Below are 18,386 nucleotides of genomic sequence, written 5' to 3' on the forward strand. Positions count from 1 at the left end.
TAACTTTGGTTTTGCGATGAATTTCCAATCACGTTGGGTCTCAAATCCATGTTAAAGGTGGAATAGTTTTTTATTACTGGCTCCTGTTCAGAGTCTTATTCCAACTAAAACGGCAATGGTTTTCACAGGTATGTGCATGTCCATTTTATGACCTATTTCTAAGCTTTTTTGTTGAATGGTATCATGATAAAAAGCTCCTAAAGATGTTCTGCTTTTAGATGACATTTCTGAGGCTGAGGAGTTGGCCCAGCAGTGGCAAACAGCCGGGAATGGCCACATCCATGCCTCTTTAACCCTTTGGGGCATCTCAGTGTTACCCACCAGGGCACACATCCTCACCAGCCCTGTGACAACTGAAGGTGACCGGCCCTACTGCTGCCGCCTGCGCCCTCAAGGGCGCCGCGACCGAGACCCTCCGTGCCCCGGCCGCCATGCCGGATGGCCGTCGCGCTGAGCCGCGCCCGCCAAAACCACTCTGAGGAGAAAGGGGCGTGGCCCCGCGGGGGCCGCCCGGGGGTAAAGTTCGCGGGGGGGCGCGCGCGTGGGCCTAAGGGTCAGCGCGTGCCCAACCGTCTGCTCGCCTCGCCTCGCCTCGTCCCCTCCCGCGCCGCGCCATGGCGGGAGGCCTGGAGTCGCTGGAGGAGTGCTTGGAGCAGCATATCCCGCCCGAGGACCTCGCTGAGGTGAAGCGGATCCTCTACGGGGGAGAGGCAAGGTGCGCTGCCGGGACGGGCTCTGCTCCCTCTCCCCGGCGCGGGGGGTGTCGTGTCTCGTCCAGGCTCCCTCCTCCCCCTGGGGGATGCCCAGCTCGGGAGCTGAGGGGGAAGGAGTCAGTTTGAGGGCGGGTGCGCAGTACACGGGTCTGGGCTGAAAGGAAAAAGAAGAGTAGGTCCTGTGGTGCTTGTGGTACTGCGGTGAGGTTAGGCTGTGGTGAGATAACCGGGGTAGTTTGGAGGTAATCCAAGTTTGGGAAGCAGGGTGGTAGAGAGGTGGTTTGAGAAGGTGACTGACTGGAATGAAACTTCTGAGAAGGATAGTTTTGAGGGGGGGCTGGGGAGGTCGTGGCTTCGGGGTTAGTGAGCTGCAAAAGTGGGGATCTAACATACATTGGAGGGAAAGCATTTATAATTTGGGGATGGCAGATGAAGGTTGGTACATATGTGCTCCTCGATTTCTGTAGCAAGGTAATAGTGCCTGGGAATCACAATTATAGAGGAGGACGCTGGGAGTTTGCTGTAACGGAGAAGAGTAGTGAGATTTGCAGGTGACTTAGCAACTGTCTCACTGTTCCCTTGTCTGATAGTTGCATAGAGGGGCATGGGAGCTTGGGTGTCTCTGCAGGGGTAGGCAGTGTTTGTGATCCTTTTGATCTGTTGCATGCAGAGCACAAAAGGAGAACATCTCATCTTGAAATGTCTTTGTTTCTTGTTCAAAACAGAAAACTTAATTTGCCAGCTGCTGCTCTATCATCAGCTCAGGAAAGAGAATTTGAGCTACAGGGCTATGGATTTGAAGCTGCTCCAGAGCAATTGAGAAGGCCACGTATTGTTCGAGTAGGACTGGTACAAAATAAAATTCCACTTCCCACAGACACAGCCGTGGCAGTTCAGGTACGCAAACTGGGATCTGGACCGTTTCTGTATAACTCCTCTGCTAGTGGATTGAGACATAACCCAACTCAGTTGTTGATGTTAGAAACTCCCCCATGAAATCTCTGTTGGTTGTCTGGCAATACGGGACCCATCACTATCTTAATACAGCATACTGTAAGAAATTCAAATGACATGTTTGGTTTTATTGTTTTTTTCAGAAACATCTCTTGTATTTACCTAGTGAATTGCCTAACCTGTTTGCAGTTTTTCCAAAGCTAAATATTTAATCACTGATTTTGTACGTGAAAATCCTTTGCCTCTAAAATGAAACAAAATCATTTACCCAAAATCAAAAGAGATGGCAACCTATGGAAACCACAGGTGCAGTTCTTGTTCTAATTGAAAAATCTTCCATTATAGGAAAATCCATTAGAGTAAACACAGATTAATAAAGCTGTGTTCACTATTCTTTGTACAGCAGTAAACCAAATCTTATTACAAGGTGACCATCATATCCTGACATCTTGGACACAAAAGCACTGAGGTGACATATATAGAAATAGCCTCCTAAAAGTAGCTTTAAAAAAGTGAAAGAAAATATTACATTTATAAAATCTCCTGGGTAGTAGTTGTGTACAGTGACAGGACAGAACATTTCTGAGGTAATTTGTTTTGGAAAGATTACCTGTCACAGATGCAAGTAAGTAATTTGGTATATGGATCAAGTTTGTGGACTCTTTGTAGCATCTCTTAAAAAGACTGCCAGTTATATTAATGTTTTTATCTTATAAATAACTAGTTAACTGTTTCTGTAAATCAATGTACAGTTGTTGAGTTCGTAGGTCACTGTTGACTTGTGTTGGGTTTTTTTTTTTTTGACACGTGAAAGTATCAATGCAAAGTGCTACACCTATGCTTATCTTTAAGTAGAATAGTCAAGAAAAAATTACTTTGAAACAGTGCTTTTTTGACTAATTAATAAATGCTTTGATGTTTTTTCTTGGTAATAATCTATTTAGCTCTTTGGACAAAGGGATTTAGAAAATAGATTGGAGTTGTTAACTTCTACAGAGTGTCCAAGATCCACATGTGTGAGCAGGATTCAGAGATAACCAAGGAAATGGACTGTCCTTGTCTCATATTTTAAGATTCTGAGTACTTGACTTTGAAGTTTAAGACTTGACACTTACTTAACATTGTTCTGTAGGTTGTTTATGATGAGCAGTAAAATTATAATTTTTGCTCATTCTGTGAAGATTTTTGGCTATTTGCAAGTCAGTCAGCAATGAATTGTCATGTATTTAAATGTTGTAACCACAGAGTTAGAATTCCATTGGATTGCCTTCTCTATTATCAGCATCTAAATGGTTTTAAAAATCTGTATCTAACTCTTTCTATTATCAGTGCTCAGGAATGATAACTTAAAGCTTAACTGAAAGCAATGGGACCAAGTATAGAACAAGATTCATTTAATGTGAACAAGCTTGTAAAACCAGGCTATTAATATATGAGTTAGAATATACAGCTTTTTTTATTGTGTGATGCTTCTCGCAATCAGGTGGCTGCACTGCACAGACGAATTGAGGAGATTGTGGAAGTAGCTGCAATATGTGGGGTCAACATAGTTTGTTTCCAGGAGGCTTGGAGTGAGTATTTTCTGTGATTCCTTCTAGGTTGTCAGAGGTCAAGTTCCTTCTATTTTAACAAGTATCCTGTACTAGAAGTATGTCTTGTAAGTAAACAGCAGAGGTCTTCCAAGATGCAACAGCTGACTTCCCTAATTTGCTTTCTAAAGGAAAAAAACGGAGTCATAGTTAGCAAAACTGTATGGAAGATGTATGTGAAGTCTGTTATATTGAAGACTGGTGTATGCTGCAACAGTGATATTTGTAGGCATGCGCCTTCTTCACGTCATCCTTCATGATCCTTCCCTAATTTTTTTCCTTCTAAAACTTTGGGGCATTTCTAGACAGATATAAAAATTTTTTAAAATCTAATTTTAATTACAATGGAGTCTTTGAGGCTTAATAGAGGTGAAAACCAAAATGAAGGCCCGAGTTGTGAAAACAGGTTATTCACAGAAAGTGTACACTAGTGACTAGGGTGTATTTTGTATTTTTACCTCCGGTAAGACTTCACTAAATGCATTCTTTCTGTTCTACTTTGCTCTGTGTGGGTCCAAAACTCCTTGCCCTTGCTAAAAATAATTTTAAATAGCTTTTGCCTTTAAACAAGGAAAACAGTTGAATAATTCTTAACTGTTTAATTTTATATCTGTATTCATGCAAACAGTGTGTATTTCTTGAGTGACATGAACGTTTTTGTAAATTTTGTCTTGCACTGGTGTTTTCTAGCCATGCCCTTTGCTTTTTGTACAAGAGAGAAGCTTCCTTGGACTGAATTCGCTGAGTCAGCAGAGGATGGGCCAACAACAAAATTCTGTCAAGAGGTAAAAAAAAAATCAAGAAAAAAACCCTCTACATCCAGCCTCCAACCCCAGCCCATAACTGTCACTGATTAGCACATATTTCTTCTTTATATACTGGTCTTGTACTGCTGAGAAAACTGAAATAATCAAAAATGAATTTTTACCTTACTTGACAAATATTATGATAGTGAGTGAAGTAGAAATGGACAACAAAAACTGTGCCCAATAATTATTTTTTAAACTATTTTGTATTTGTTGCCTTGTACCATGGAAGGCATATGAAACTGCACATTTAACTATTCCTGAATTTCACAATGGAGGAACTATTCTTCATACAAATATTTTAAAATTAGTATTTAAAAGTATTTCTTACCTAGACCAGCTGAGCATTAAACAATGCTTGGATGAAGGTGTGAGGAGAATAGCTAGCCTTTTCTGAACGGGAACACTTTCACACAGATCTCTTGCATCTCCCTGTGAAATGACACAAAATATAGGGGGCTTTTTATGGACCCAAGGAGATTTGTTATTGTCTGACTCTTAATTTTCCAGACACCATTGATTGCAAGGGTGGCAGAGTTTATTTTTGTTTTCTGAAAACTTTTTTTAATAGGGAATTTCAATTATTTTCTTTTACAAGTGATTGAAACAACAAAAGACTGTTTTGATGTAGAATATGCCCAGATATGCACTGATCTATTAAGTTTTCGTGGACAGCGTAATATCGTTACTCTGATCTAGGGCAGGTGTGTGTTGCTTCTCACTATGGAATTAATGACACTGGAAGTTCAGGGAAATAGAAGTGATTTGAAGGAAAGGACAGTGTGCTAGTAAACTGGCAGTCGGAAGTTGCTGTATTTCTTACTCACACATATGTTATTTAATATTTATAGTTAACGTACTGCTACTTTTACCTTTTTTTTTTTTAATAACTATTCTTAGCTAGCCATGGTGTCTTGTTCTGGTGTACTACTCATGGTATACCAGAATGAAAGAATGGGATAAGATCTCCTCTTATACCTGTGACTCGATAGACGTCAGCTTCGTAGTTTGACCATTGCTGTTAGGCTGCTTTTTTTCTTGTTGGTACCTCGCATTTCTAGTTGACGGATTCAGGTGGAAAGCTCTCTGTGATGTATCCATCCTTGATGAAGAAATTGTGGCAATGTGGGCATGCCAGTGTGGGTTAAGCATTAGCCCTTGATAACAGGCAAAGTAGTGTACTAGAGGAAAACTTTTTTTAATCCTTCTTTATGAACAAAAAATGAAAATAATTACTGCAGGCTTATGTATAATAAAAGAATTGTGTTCATTTGTGTAGCTGGCAAAGAAATACAATATGGTTGTGGTATCTCCAATCCTGGAGCGAGATGAAATACATGGGGGAACTCTGTGGAATGCTGCAGTGGTCATTTCTAATTCTGGAGCTGTCCTTGGCAAAAGTAGGAAAAATCACATTCCAAGGGTGGGAGATTTCAATGAGGTAAGATGCTGTATTGTAATTATCAAGCTAGTCTTACTTTGCAGCTCTTGTTTTTGTCAGCATGTGTTGTATCGGAGTCATATTGGGAGGTAATGTAAGGTATTTCTAGAAAACGTGGTTCATTAAGTGTCAAATTATTTTTTTCTCAGATGTTTTCAGGCTGTCCTCTGGAATCAGCTTCAGAAATTGAACTGGTAGTGAAGGCAATGCCAGAACAAAACTGGTAGATGTGAAATGTGTTTATCCATCCATAGAATTGTCACAAGCAGAAAGATCAGGATTAAAAATTAACCAAAGTCTAAAAATACATTGTCTTGCCTAACTAAATCTCTCCTTGTCAGCTAAAGCGGGTAATTAACAGAGGCATTTCTTCTAAGCACTGGGGGATATATACCTGCAGTTGCTTTTGTTCCCTGTCCAAATGCTTCAGTAACTAAACTGAGGCTTCAGAATCCAAACTGTTTTTTTTTATTAATTTAAAAACTTTTTTTTTGTGTCTTGAAACTTTATGTTTGTTTTGACCTGGGCTCCCAGACCTGATCAGACTGGTTTGTGTTTCTTCAGAGGCGGCTGTTAGTAGGTTTCTACACAGCGAACTTCTGGCACAGGCCTGTTAGTCATCAGTGTTGACTTCTATCTTTAACAGTTATTTTGCTATTTAATGTTATTGTATCAGATCTGTCTTTTAGCTAGCAAAACAATAACTAACAAACCCACATAAAATACAAGCACTAATAAAAATGAATTCTGGTTACTTTCCACATTCTTGATTTGTTCCTTGTGTAGTCAAACAAAGAGTAACTTCCTGTTGCTTGTGCTAAAATATGATGTCTTTTAGTTTTCCAGACAGCGTTTTGTGGATCAGCAACAGATTCAGAGAACCTTCTTGTTTCCAGCTATGAAACTGTAATGAAAGGCATCTAAAAAAAGGAAATACTTTTACTTTTCCATGTGAAGTATAGAGTTTCATTAAGAGGTTTGCATAATTCCTAAAAGCAGTTAGTTCTTATCATCCTAATGCCAGAATTACCACAAAACTATTTATATCTTGCAGGTATACTATAATGATTTGACATTTCTTGTTGTATCTACCCCATTATAGAATCAATTTTTTACCCAAAACAGCACTGTCTTTTTAGCTAGTTTTATTAACAAAGCATTAAGTCCATTCTTCTGAGCTGAGCAATTCTGATAGAGGAACTTTAGAAACCACCAAGACTAAAGGCAAGGATTATGCTCATCTCTTTTACTTGAATGTAGTTTTCCTTATCAACAAAGTTAACCCCCAAGGAAGAGTTGAATTTGAAATTATTTTTGTGGATTGTCTCTGCAGACCAGATAGAGAAAGGAGCCTTGTTAAAATCATCCTTGTTGAATCAGTGAGAACTAAATGGAAAGGGGAAAGAGGCTGGTCTGTAACCTATTCAGCCTTGTGTGGGAGGGCATATAAATAAACAAAAATCAATCCTTCTTGAGGCATCACAGTTTGTTGCTGTGGAGATGATTGTGACCTCTGGTGAGGAATAAAGAACTAAGAACTGATGAATTCCCTGAAGCAACAGCATTTTTGTTTTTCTTCTCCCATTGTAATAAAAGAAAGCAGAGAAAAGAAGAAAAAATAGAAATATAGTCAATCAGCGGAATTGTTTTGAAAAAGGATTGTGTGAGTGCCCACCACATGATGTACTTTCTACAGACATGAAAGGGGATAAAATCAGTGCCCAAGGGACTGTGCAAATTCATGAGAGCTGATAATAAATAAGAAACATGAGATGTCACATTTGCTGGGAATACCGAACCTCTAGTCCTTCTTGGTTTCAGAAGAAGATCCCTCTGTATCTATCATGCCATTCTCTTACACTTCGATGAGGCCCTAGTTTGTTCCCTGGCTGTAACTGTGCTTGCTTCAGGCCTGATGTGGTTCCGTGTCCTTTAAGACCAATGGCAGTGGTTATTACAATGGACAGATAATTTCAATAAAAAAGGAATTATTTTATAACACACCTTTCTTATATGATAAGAGGCATGCCCTGTTGGGTCAGGCTGGTGGATTATGTACATTGCTTTTCTGTCTCTGAGATCATTACAAAAAGGTACTGTTAGGAATAAGTCTGGCTACTCTGCAACTTTTGTACTCACTTGGTATCCACAGTTGTCGTATTAGGGATGTTGGGTGGCATGTTCCTGTACAGTTCGTTTCTTATCTGCAGTTCTTTTATCAACAGCTTTGTCTAGTCCCTTCTGAACTTGGTGATAATACCTGCTTTCACAAAGAAGCAATTTCAGAAGTGCACTGCCTGCTACATGAAAAAAGTTACTTTGGTTGAAAACAAGTACAAGAGTGTAATTTCAGTCAATACCTACTATTGCTGCTGCTTTGGGATTTATGTATGTCATTCATCTTATCCACTGCCTTTGTGATTTAGTAAATCTCATTCGTAAGATTGCCCTCAGCCTTCTGTCTGCAAATTGAAGAGCCTTTTTAGTTGCTCCTCACAAAGGAGCTGCCCCATCCCCTTCAGCATTTCAGTTGCCTTTGCTTATTCTATCTCTTGTATATCATTACTAAGATGCAGACACTAGAATTCCCCCAAGTACTCAAGCCAAGGGCACACAGAATTCATATAAACCAGCAAAACAATGTTTTTTTGTGACATTTCAATACCCCTCCTGTTGATGTCCTGAGATTTTCTTGGGTTTTTGAATACCACTGAGCACTAAGCAGGCAGCTGTCAGTGACTCCACACATACCCTTGTCTTGTAACTGGGAAGAACCGTTTCTGTACACTTCGTTTAGAATATCTCCTTGTATGTTTATCTCTCTTGATAGCTGTTAACCATGCCCTATCCTTCTCTTCACTACTGCCTTTTACAGGAACCAGTGCATTTCTAATTGTTTAGAAATGTTTGATACGATAAGGTGAAAGCTCACAGCATATGGTAAATAGGATCTTTCAAGCCAACAGTTGGTTCCACTTTCTTTAAGGAGTGTTCTCTAGATTTATCCTGTGATTTTCCTGGTGGTAGTTTCAAGCCTTCTGTTTGTTTAGAGCAATAGGCATATAGAAAATTTAAATAACCAATCTTAGCTACATACTGATACTTCCTTATAACATTCATAAAATTACTGCATGTCATTACATAACAGGTGAATGTAAAGGAATTTGTTGTCCTTTCAACAGAGTTCATCGTCTCTTTAATCAGAATCAAAGGATCGTGATGACTTAGGAAAATTTTCTTATGTGATGAAAGTACTAAGAGAGGTCCCTAAAGTTTGGCAATTTGTGGAACTCTCTTAAGCTTCTGTAGAAATTTCAGCATTAATAGAAGTCTTTGCGTCAAAGTCAGACAGTGCTTAAGAGTAGTATGAGTGATGGGAAACAGAAAGGGGCTTGAATTTGATCTCAGCAGCCTAAGAGCCACTTTTGCTATGTACCTTTTACAGTGCAGCTATGTACTAAATGAAAGGTGTTGTCTTTGCTCATGGTCTAATGACATGAAGCTGGTAATCAGAAATCGGGAAGTGTCAAAGCAATGTTGGAGATATTTCTTTTTGCTTTTTTAAGAAGTCTGTATTTGTGGGTTTTTGTTTGTTTCTAGTCTACTTACTATATGGAAGGAAATACAGGACACCCAGTGTTTCAGACACAGTTTGGAACAATTGCTGTGAATATCTGCTATGGGCGCCATCACCCTCTGAACTGGCTAATGTTTAGTATGAATGGAGCAGAGATCATCTTCAACCCTTCAGCCACTATTGGAACGCTCAGGTAAAACACAAACTGATTTAGGCCATTGCATGCGTTCTGGGCCAGCTGAACATCTGAGGCAGTTGGGGCTCAGGGGCGCCTTGCAGAGGTCTTGGAACCTCGGGTATCGCCTCCTTGTTTTGCCTTCACGAAGGAATCTGTGTTCTTCTCCATACGGAGTTTTGGGCTACCAGTCTGTTCATAGTCACTAACTCTATTCCAGAACTTTAGTTGTACGTCTGCAGGTCTTTTGTCTCTGTCTCAGAGTTAACCAGCCTCCATCTGGTGTTCTGAAAACTAATGAGAGTTTATTTAGATTATCTATGTAATATTTTTTCTTTATGATAAGCAGTAGTAATTTACATTCAGGCTTAGCTTGCCAGCTTGCATCGTCCACCTAGGAGCCAGTAAGTATGGTATCAAATTGCAGTGTCAGAGCCAAGCTGAGAAATCCTTTTCTCAGAAACATTTTTTTTTTAACTGTTGGCAGTTTTGTGATTATAAGGCCTCTTGAACCAGACTGAACCAGTGTAAACTGTTTCCCTTGAGATTAATCTTCTGCAGATTGACATTAATTGCACTCTACTGACTTGATTTCCTAAAAGAAAAAAGAAAAACAGCTCCGTGAGCTAAGAAAATACACTTCTTACCTAGCCCATAATGATTAATTTGTGGATTAGATCTTGAATAGTCTTTGCCTCTGCATTATCAGCATCAGTCACATTTCAATATAATATCCTTTGAATGTGTCATGCTTCCAAAGCATTGTCTGACACAGGCTGTGTATTGCTTGGGATACTATAATGTGATGCAAAATAACTGCATTTCTTTGGGGCCAGTGGGGGGGCTTTATTTAGGTAGAAACCTTGTAGAAATGGTTTCAGTTGTTCTTTATACCACTCTTCTTGACAAAATTGCCAAGCTACTCAATACTTCCAAATCAGACTATTTGTAAATTGAGGTGTGGGATTCCAGAATGTGTCTACACATCAGCTTAACACATGATAAAACAACTGTGCTTTTTCTTTTTTTTTTTTTCCTCTTTTCCTGGTAACAGTAGGCTCTGAAAAGTAATTTATTATTGTATAATGTTTACATAAATATGACTGAGGAAGTGATGGTAGTTTATGCTTAATTATAAATACTAATATTTTTAACCCTTTTCAGCATAAGTGGTTAGCTTTGTACGGGGTGGGGGGGAGGGAAGTCTGGGTTTGCAGCGTTCTTTGGAACAAAAACATTTCCTTTGTGAGTTAAAATACCATGTTTTGGGCTAGCTGAACTGTCTTTCTGAATCGACTTTCCAGCTCCAAAGGTAAATTATAGGAAGGTAACAGAAGCATATTTCACTGTTACTGATGATATTGTAATGCAAGTATAATATCCAGTAGCAAGCAAAAAAAGAATGCATACTGATCTCTTATAATACTAAAAATTCTTTCTCATTTCTCTTCTCTCTCCCTTCAGCTGGGGTTGTGTGTGTAGACTAATTGCATAATACTTTGATTTTTATTTCTTTAAACCTAGAGAAAGAGATCTTTCCAGTGTCAGTTTTGTAAACCTTAATGTATGAAATGTTCAGGCAATATGGACTTGCTAACCGGGTGTACAACACGACAGAAGAGTTAGAAATGTAATAGGAGTATCTTTTCCAGCATTTTCCATATCTTCAGGATTCACCCAATTCCCTCCCTTTATCTGTTTAATCTAAATTCAGAGTCCAAGAATATTTATCCAGTTTTTGTTCCTGACCGGCTAGAAAATTCTGAGGACATTGAGCATTCATAAGAGGATAGAAGTGGTGAAAAACAGATTAGAGGCATAAAATTTTCATACCCGCAGCCAGTTTAGATGCAGAGAACCATGAATTTACAAACCTGAAGAGTGGAACTGTCAATGCAGTATTTTGTCATTCAAACTGCCTTTAATAGTTTTTGGTATAAAAGATAATTTAGGTTAAGTAATGTTGGAAACTGTCCTTTGAAAAAGAGTTGAATGAATACACAATGCCTTCGGGGCATTTATGTCACTACTAGAATAATATTTGTGATGTTTGTCCAGTTAGAGCCCATTAACAGGAGAGCAAAGAGAAATTACCCTGTTGTCATACAGCACTTCATTGGTACTCTGGGTGCTTCAGGCTCTCCTAATTATTGGCTTTCACTTGATTGTTTTAAGCATATAATTTTTATTGCAGGAAGAGGACTCTTGAGGCCCAAGTAAAAACTGTCTCTGGGGTTGTTTCTTGGCTATAGCCTCTTTTTCCCTGTCTCTCTTCTGTGAAATCGTAATTTGCTGGAGCTTTTCAATAAAATCCCTTTTTCTTAGAAGAGCTGCCTGCCAGACTCAAAGCTATTGGGAAAAGCAGCAATAAACCAACTCCTTTCAATCAGTCCAGTGACCATCTCTTAAGATTCTTGAGTCTGACTGGGAGATTAATGAGTCAGATGCTTGCAACCTTGTCTGGTACTCAGAATCTGGCAGGTACATGCTGTCACAGGAGTGTACAAATTGTATCGCCTTTGTTTTGGAGCTCTGAGTACTTCCAGGCATCATGAACTAGTCTGATCCTTGTGTATCAAACTGTCTAATAAAAAGACAACTGTTTCAGTTTGAAACATCAGTCAGAATTGAAATCTCCTTTGGAAAAGAGGTAGAGGCTTGTAAAAGAGAAGGAACTTTTTATTTCTCAGTTCTTGGTTTTATGTAAATTTAGTGACTGGTTTAATAGAGAATTACCAAGAAATTATTAGAATGCTTTTGTTAAACATGCTTTTTTTTCAACAACCCATCGTGGGAAAATGACTTGCTGGAAAGTCCTATGAAAACTGTGGTTGAAATAACAGAAGTCGGGAATTTTGGTGGAAATGGATTTTTTCTTTTCCTTTCATTTTTGTATTATTCCCATAATTAATTTTTTTTCATTCACTCCTGGATCATTTGGGGAAAGAGGAGCAATTTGTATGAATTTCTTACATCTTTGCTGCAGAATGATATTTGGTATATTGAGGGTTAACAGAATGTGAAAGCACATGTGTAGATCCTTTGCATTTGGAGAGTAAAACATTTTACACTTTAATTGCTTTGAAAATCTTGAGATGTGTTAATTTTTTTCTTTTTTTTTTTCCATGACAAAACCATATTTACCAGGTTGTCAGATAAAATTGTTTATACCTATATTTGAGCACAAAATAATTATAGTGCTTGGCTGTATCTGTGGGGAGATTTTGAGTGTAAGAGCAAGATCATCTTAGCACCTAACTTTGGCTTCTTTGACAGAAAATGTACAGTGTGAGACAGTCATAATCTAAATTTAGCTCTGAAATAGACAAGTAGTGAATACCTGCCACCTCTTTTGTGTATTCCAGTGAGTCGCTGTGGCCAATTGAAGCAAGAAATGCTGCTATAGCTAATCACTGCTTTACATGTCCCATCAACAGGGTAGGAACGGTATGTATCTTCACTTTGCTATTTCATTTCATCGTTTAGGTATTGTAGCATGAGTTAATTCAAGGTAATGAACTGAATAGCACTGGAGTGCATAGATTCTTCTGCTGTATAACTACTGTATTAGTGTTTATAATATGATTTGAAGATGGACAGGGATAAAGAGATTGAAAGCTGCCTTGTTGCTGGCAGCCTATTTTTTGGTTGCAGCTGCTTCCTGTTCTTGAATTGCTCCCTTTGTAATAGGTACCCGCCCTTTTGCTAGTTCTCCTAGTTTCTATCATGAAATCAGTATTCTTTTAGACAAAATGACTGAAAATGAAATATATCCTCAAGTCAGTGGTACACAACTGGTTGCTGTTGTACAGATACTACACTGAAATTCTTTAATGAAAATTAATATTGCACAAAATAGGTAATTCTTGCTTTCAGATTAGTCCACGTACCCTACATATGTGTTCTTTATAAGGTTCTCTGCAAAAATCCAGACTTGTTATTGCCATTATGTGAATACCTTTGCCTTCTTTTGTGATCCACAAAGATGTATTTGGTTAAATGTCTCCTCTTTTGCCTCTTCTTTAGACTTGCGAAACTGATACAAAACATGTTCCCCAAAGTGTATGAACAACAGGCGGTGATACAAAAAGATCTTGTTTTCTAGTCTACCCATCGTAGAAACTAGACCCCTTTGATGACTCCCTTTAGACGGGGCTGATAGTATGCCAGGAAAATTCTTAATAGATTTATATAAACTTCCATACAAAATATGGTAGACTAGCAAGGATTTCTTGAATGAAACAGAATTATACTGCCACCTATGGATTCCTCTTATTTCACAGGAATACTACAAAAATGCCTTTACTTCCGGAGATGGTGGAAAAGGTATGTTCAGAAATCACATTCAGTGGTTGCTAGTAATAGGTAACTAGAAAGTCTGAAGAAATGATAGCTCTGCTGCAAGTGTCTATCCCATGACAACTATGGTAGCTAGTGACCTTCCTACTTAAGTCTGCTGTTTTGTAAGCTGGAGAAAAACAGCATTTCCTATTAAGGTGGTAGTACCCACAGTATGGGGTCACCAGAAGTTCATACCTAAGGTTTCTATATACTTTCAGAGGACTAAGATTCTTGGAGTCAATGTAGTGCTGTAGGACTGGAAGACAGAAATCCCACGAATTAGACTGTGTTGTCAGTGCATGCATGACATTCATTTTATTTGTAGTTTTAAGATTATTAACAGTAATAGCCCTGGCCTGAGCCCCTGGCCAAGTCATTTTGCCCTGTTTCACAGATTTGCTGGAATTTAAAGAAGAGAATGCTCAAAGAAGAGCATGAGATTTGCTTGTATGTACTTCACTTGTATGTTGAAAAACTATAATTTGTCCTGTGATAACCATGATCGGTTCTGGCTTAATCTGGAGTGGGCCTGAGCCTTTTTTTTAGCTAGTTGTGGAGTTAAGTGTTTCTAGCAGCTGCATCAAAAAAGTCAGTGGTATTCATTGCTTAGTAGCACAACAGATGGAGCTGATTTTTGGCACAACTCAGAGTTGTGCAATGCGAAGTAAGATTTTTTTTTTCTGTGCCTCAAATCCCAGTGTTTTCACTTCTGACTTTGTATTGAAAATGGATTGGGTGCATCTCTGTTAGCTGTTTTGGAAATGTATGATTTGACAATTAGAATGAATTTAAATGCTAAATAAAAAGCAATGAAAGCAAAGCCTTTAGTTCAGAGACTTAATAACGGGAAAGCATAATACTACGTTATTTAAAAAGCAATGCAGTGAGTTTTGCTGTTAATTCGATATATGTGAAGGTTGCACCATGCATGAGAGCAACTACTGGCCAAAACTGCAGTTCCCTTAGGATCGTGCTGACTCTTCAGGATGATATCTTGCTTAAAGCACAGTGAGCGAGCAACCACAAGAAATTGAGCCAGGTTTTATGGGACACTGCACGTTAAGTTGTATACTTATTTGCAGATGGCATTACACGCTTTTTAAAAATTTCTTTAAGCACACCATGACTTGGGCCATTTTTATGGCTCAAGTTACGTAGCTGCACCAGATGGCAGTAGGACCCCAGGACTCTCACGCACTCAGGATGGACTTCTGGTGGTAGAGATGGATCTAAATCTTTGCAGGCAAGTCAGTGACAAATGGAATTTTAAGGTAAGGCTGCTTATAAAGAAACAAACTTATATAGGATATTAGAACAAACAAACTTTCATAATGGTTATGTAATCTTACAATAGTTAAAAGGCAGTCTTTTTTTTTTTAACAGTCCAAAGCTTAAATTGTTGAACTAATTTAACAGGATGTTCTGGAGGTCAAAGGCATAAATGGATTCACAAAAGGAATAACCAAGTTCAGGGAAACTAGGCCAATAACTTTTAAATTTAAAACTTAGCCTTTGATCCTTAAGTGCAGATTGCCAGGAGCTCTGAGAACTGCTAGGGAAAGTGTGTGTGGTTTCCTTATGCAAGGTACGTAGGCGTTTGCCACTGAACTAAGATGGGCCTTTGATCTGACCTAATATGGTAGTTCTTTATATTCTTATAGGCCTTACTTGTCAGTTTTGGTGAAATTTAGTGAAAACTCAAGAACACAAGAATCTTTAAGCTTCTGAGAACTTTCTGTGTGCAAACTTCTTGCAGTGATAACTCTGAATTTGTGGACATGTTGAAGCCACAGAGAGAGAACTGTGTGTATCACCTCAGAAGCATCCTAACCCACTTTTGAATTAATCTAAATCAGATTAAGACGACTGCAAGCCTCTCCACGTGGCTTTAATAAACTTACTACTACTTTTTTGCATTCTGCAAAAATTTGGATCATCTGTTCTGAGGGTATAATTTGGATTTAATTTGTCCAGCAGCAGTGCTGGTTTAAGAAATTGCCACCTCAGCACTGCAGTTTGCTAACCCTTCAGTTGTGCCAGTACAAGCTATGTGGGGTGCTATATTGTGTACAGGTTTAGTGGAGTGACCAGATTTTTTTCTATTTTATGTTTTTTTTTTAAACAAACCAATCACAGTCTAGTTTCTTCTTCTAATCTGATCAAGTTTACGGCAGGCCCCACAGATACTCTGTTGGAACAACACAGAAGGCAAGCAAAAGGAGAAAAGAGATGGCAACCTCTTAAATAGGCTTTGTTGATGAAGAAAACATCTTGCTTACTTCTGTGGAAACAGGTCTTTTGTTCTAGTCTTCATTACTGCTAGAGGCTAGATTTTTTTCCTATCCACTGTTAAGATCAGCATGATTTCAATCCCAAAAAATTAGACCAGGACTCATGGCTAGCAGCCATCACCATACATGGAGGTTCTTCGGTGAAAAACTAGTATTTAAAATAAGTAAATGTTTTTAAGGAGTGTCGATTTTTGCACATAATGTTACTGCGAGCAGACATTTATTTTATAGAGCTGGTTTATTTGGAACTACCTTGTGCAGTACAATATAGTGCAATATATAATGTGTTTTGATTTCAATTTGATGTAAAAATACAGTAGTTCTATGGAGTTGAAATGCTGAATAAACTTTTTTAGTTAAAACATAGTAATTTTTTAGCTACAGCTGAATTTCTTTGGTAACACTGCCAATCCATACATAGGGACTAAAGACAAAAAGTCATTTCAGGTCATTTTCTGGACAGAATTGCACTTGTTATTTTACAGATGTGTGTGGTAGGTATATGGTTATTGACATGGTGGAATTAAATTGTAAGTTGTACTGAGAGATTCTGAATTTTTTTAAGTCAGGCAGGCATTTAGTTTTGCTTTGCCACTGAAAGGCCCTTATTGCAGAGATTTAGTGTGTTAGGAAGCACATGAAGCATTGCTTATAACAGCTTAGTAGGGTTATCTGAACAAAAGCAATTGTATTGATTAGGAAAAAAAAACAGTAAAAGCAAAACACAGACTTTAGCTGTTTTGTATGGAATTGCTTATTTTTTATTGTCTTCAAGTCTTGTGCTTTCAGCAGCTTAGTTTTATGTTGATGGTGCAGATTGCTATTGTTGGTCTTTTGGCACACAAGGCACAGCTGTGGCTTTTGTTTATATGACATGGGATATCTATTTCCTTTTCCTCTCATTTGTGGCCAAGACAGGTAGTTTTTGATATGAGGGGAATGAGGAAGTATGAAGTCATCATTTAATCACTGCAGAAAACCCTTGATAGCAAGTAGGAACCTATTTAACCTGCTCTGGTATCTGCAATTTGCATTCAGTGATACCTGAAAGGGACGTTAAGTAGAAAGACTTTGCTAAACTTACAGCAGCAACATAGTTAAACAAATTGTCCTTGTTACACTCTGGTAAGAAGTAGTTTGCCGCTCTCAGAGCCAATGTTGTAGGCTGGGCACTTCAGAAGAGAATAGTGCTCTACGTAAAATGCTGTATTTCAGCCTCCTAGCCTACTGTATCACCCAAAGCAGTGATAGTATTTCGTATCATTAATAGATAAGGTAAGAGCAACCCAAATACCATCAGTGGCAGATGTGCAAACTTATTGCTGGCAGCAGTGTTCATCAGTTATCAAGAACACAATGTGAAGATATAATTACAGATACACTCCTTTGCCTTCATTTACATAACTACCTTAAATGAGAATATTGTTGATGCATAAGAAAGTGAGTCCACCTTTCACATTCAGCTTTCAGCTATCCAGGATAACCAAAATAGCCTTAAGTAATTAGTCAGCAGACATGACTGTCAGTGAAGGAGAGCTGCAAAGCAGGAAGGTGTTAATTTTAAAGTTTTACTTTTTAGAGTGGAAATGCACTTTTTTTTTTGGGGGGGGGGGTAGAAGTACAGTTTTTGCGGTAGAAGTACAGTTCTAAGCAACATAATACAAGTTCTTTTATGAAAGTATATCAGTTTGTCCTAAGGCACTGGAGGTCTTGCATTTTGAGTGAATTATGATTTTACTTTTTGGGGCAATTAAATAATATGTCGTCATAGAAGGTGGATATAAATATTTTCTACTGAAGTACTTTCGTAGCTCACTAAAAGAACTGAAGCTTTGATTTTTCTTTTCTAGATGACTGGTAGATATGAAATGTATGCAGAGAAGCTCACTGAAGCAGTCCAGCCTTGTTTTATACCCAATATAATCAAAGAGTAAGAGAGAGCATCTCATTACAATCAAATGTTATGTAACAAATCAAAAGGTACTGTTGGATGATAGCTTTACTGTGGATCACAAGTTGTTATTTTAATGTTGTTGTTTTAATTTCCTGTAGCCAACTTTTAAATAATAGGATTCAAAACTGTGTTAAGTAAAATAATTGAAAAATGGCTTCTTGGTTATGGGTTTTTTTGGTCATTTACACTAATGAGTCCAAACTTTTGTTCCTTACTAGAACTGTATCCAGTTGGAATACATTGATATAAAATGATGATGAATTTATTCAGTATTATGTACTGTAGTTTTATAGTTTGATGGAGATGATGAGTTCGGACAACATAGAAGTTGTTACATAAGCTTTGCATTATGTGTGTATTTACTTCTACTTCGCAGTTTTTACCCTCTACCCAAATGCATAATTTAGGGAGAAAGGAGACATAAATTGTTTTCATCCTTTTTTTTTTTTTAAATTCTGAACTATTTGAGGCAGTTGTTAGAGCTAAGTAATGTCCTAGACATGTCCTAGTTGTTTGAAGATTTGTGGGTACTGTAAAGCAAGACC

The 18,386-nt window shown here is 38.2% G+C and overlaps 1 protein-coding gene across 1 annotated transcript; it reads left to right on the plus strand.

Annotated features, from left to right (window-relative positions):
- Positions 1–614: 614 nt before the first annotated feature.
- Positions 615–17,821, plus strand: UPB1 (beta-ureidopropionase 1; the record flags this gene model as incomplete). Its single annotated transcript, XM_082491751.1, has 10 exons — positions 615–715; positions 1,439–1,610; positions 3,151–3,238; positions 3,947–4,041; positions 5,342–5,503; positions 9,104–9,273; positions 12,621–12,702; positions 13,539–13,581; positions 14,713–14,867; positions 17,738–17,821. 10 exons carry the CDS (start codon positions 615–617, stop codon positions 17,819–17,821), a joined length of 1,152 nt encoding a protein of 383 aa, XP_082347877.1.
- Positions 17,822–18,386: the final 565 nt, after the last annotated feature.

This window comes from Vanellus vanellus, assembly GCF_965231255.1.
Source record: "Vanellus vanellus genome assembly, chromosome: 16".
Taxonomy (NCBI): domain Eukaryota; kingdom Metazoa; phylum Chordata; class Aves; order Charadriiformes; family Charadriidae; genus Vanellus; species Vanellus vanellus.